The sequence below is a fragment of the Nematostella vectensis genome, chromosome 13 (assembly GCF_932526225.1).
Source record: "Nematostella vectensis chromosome 13, jaNemVect1.1, whole genome shotgun sequence".
Classification (NCBI taxonomy): Eukaryota; Metazoa; Cnidaria; class Anthozoa; order Actiniaria; family Edwardsiidae; genus Nematostella; species Nematostella vectensis.
This window is the reverse complement of record NC_064046.1, coordinates 6,505,542-6,507,552: the sequence shown is the minus strand read 5'-3', so window position 1 is coordinate 6,507,552 and position 2,011 is coordinate 6,505,542. Positions and strand designations below refer to the sequence as shown.

The 2,011-nt window shown below is 41.0% G+C and overlaps 1 protein-coding gene across 1 annotated transcript; it reads left to right on the top strand.

The window, feature by feature from the left end:
- The first annotated feature begins 444 nt into the window (after nt 1-444).
- On the top strand, nt 445-1,613 carry LOC5518002 (ras-related protein Rab-30). Its single transcript, XM_032362615.2, has one exon. The coding sequence runs from the start codon at nt 648-650 to the stop codon at nt 1,317-1,319; it is 672 nt and encodes a 223-aa protein (XP_032218506.1). The 5' UTR covers nt 445-647; the 3' UTR covers nt 1,320-1,613.
- Nucleotides 1,614-2,011: the final 398 nt, after the last annotated feature.

Genomic DNA, 2,011 nt, shown 5'->3' with positions numbered 1-2,011 from the left:
CAAACACAATGGAAAAACAGTTTGAATTTTCAAACAAAGAAACGATTCTCTTTCAATGCTTCAGTTACTGTGCTATACAGGTGAATTTAAGGCTTTATGTATTGCTGCGAAAGAAAAGTGGAGTTTGTTCCTGGTTAGATGATCCGTGACTTAAAAACACTTAAAAATACTATTGCTAACTTTTTCGAAATGGAGGTACGCGAGCGAGTATCTACCCGTTTTTGCAAAAAAAGACTCTAAAATTTCTTTGAAAAGCGTATGAAAATTTTAGCCACGTGTCTAGGGTGAGTATAAAAGGTAATTAGAGCGACGAAGGTGTGGATAACAACAAAAACTCGCAGCACGCTGACACTCACACAGGTGACCAGCACGGAATCGAGGCCGTAAACAATGCGCAGGCACGCGCTACAGGTTAGCTTTGAGTAGACAAGGCGATCCCCGAACCGAACAAAGAGGCGGGAGCGTAGCAAACACGACTGTAGGAGCGGATTCTACAAGGCCACCCACTCACATCTGACAAAGGCTTTCTTGTCGGAAGAGGCGGAGCTTGAGCGCGGGTATAAAAGCGCGCGATCTCACTTCCTCCGCCAGTCACAAGACAGGAAAACTAGGAGTACATCAGCTGAGAGGGAAAACCTGATAGAAAGATGAAAGAGAACGACGACAACTGCAAGTATTCATTCAAGGTTTTAGTGGTTGGAGATCCAGGAGTTGGCAAAACCTCCCTCATTCGGAGATTCACCAAAGGGTACTTTTGCGACAACAGTTCTTCTACAGTAGGAGTTGACGTTGGAACACGAGTGCTTGACATACACGGAGATAGAGTGAAATTACAATGTTGGGATACGGCAGGTCAAGAGAAATTCCGAGGCATAACTCAAAGCTATTATCGAAACGCGGACGCTGTGATTCTAGTCTTTGATATAACAAACAGAGGTACCTTTGCGAGTATTCCGCAATGGCTAATGAATGTTCAAAAATACACGAACAAAAACATTTTGAAGGTTCTTGTGGGAAACAAAACCGACTTGAAAGGCGCGAGCCGAAAAGTGAACACTAGGTCAGCTGCAAATCTGGCAGAATTCGAGGAACTCCTATACCTTGAAACCTCCGCCAAATGGGACGATAATGTTGAAGTATTGATCGCAGAACTGGCCGAGCAACTCCGGGAGAATGCGAAAAACAGGGTATTCGAGGAGAGTGACAATAATAAAATTGTGAGCCCTAATGCTGGAGCCTCTGGCCTTATCAAGTTTGGCCTTCACAAGCTCCGAGAAAGCCTTGGTCGCGATTCCAACGTTCTGATGGTACAGAACTAACATTCAATGCCCTAAGAAATAATATATAGACAATTCTAATATAATAGTAAAAAACACTCGATATATCGTGACTTAAAAACGCAATCGCGCTAACAGATTGATAGGCAAAATTCTACACCATATGCATAATTTATTTTAAAGCAAGGGAGAGACTCAAAAGCTTTATCGAGAACTCGAATGTTCTGTTTTGCTCTTCTCAATCCAAATTATTATTGTACATAAAATGTAAATAGATTGTTCATAGAGTTTTATATTTGATGGAATAAAAAGCACCTCGGTGCAGGGAGACGGTGATTTCTATTTTTTTCACTTTGTGTCCTTGATTTAAATCGTGGTTGTTTTGAAAAAAAGATTTGAATAGAAGACCAGTGAACTGCCTTTGTGAAATGACTTTTAATTTTGTTACCGGTCGTCTTTCAGTTTAAAAGGCACGTGGCAAACATATTCAAAGGAAAAGTGAAAATCATTTTGCATGACAAGAATAATCTGGAGGCATCGCTTGTACGCCTTCAGAATCATTTCGCATTAAACAGATTGAATGTCTATATGATCTTCCACCTTATTTGGAAGGTGTAGCAAATTGTTTAGCGTAAACGGAAGGGTTTCATATGTTGAGTTTTCGTAAGCAGAAAAGCGGAAAGGAGGTAACATCCGGTTGTGTTAGTTGTGTTGTGTTCCATGGATTGACAAAT

What these genes read in the sequence shown, in the direction of transcription:
- LOC5518002 (XM_032362615.2), top strand. Translation starts at nt 648, where the DNA reads ATGAAAGAGAACGACGACAACTGCAAGTATTCATTCAAGGTTTTAGTG.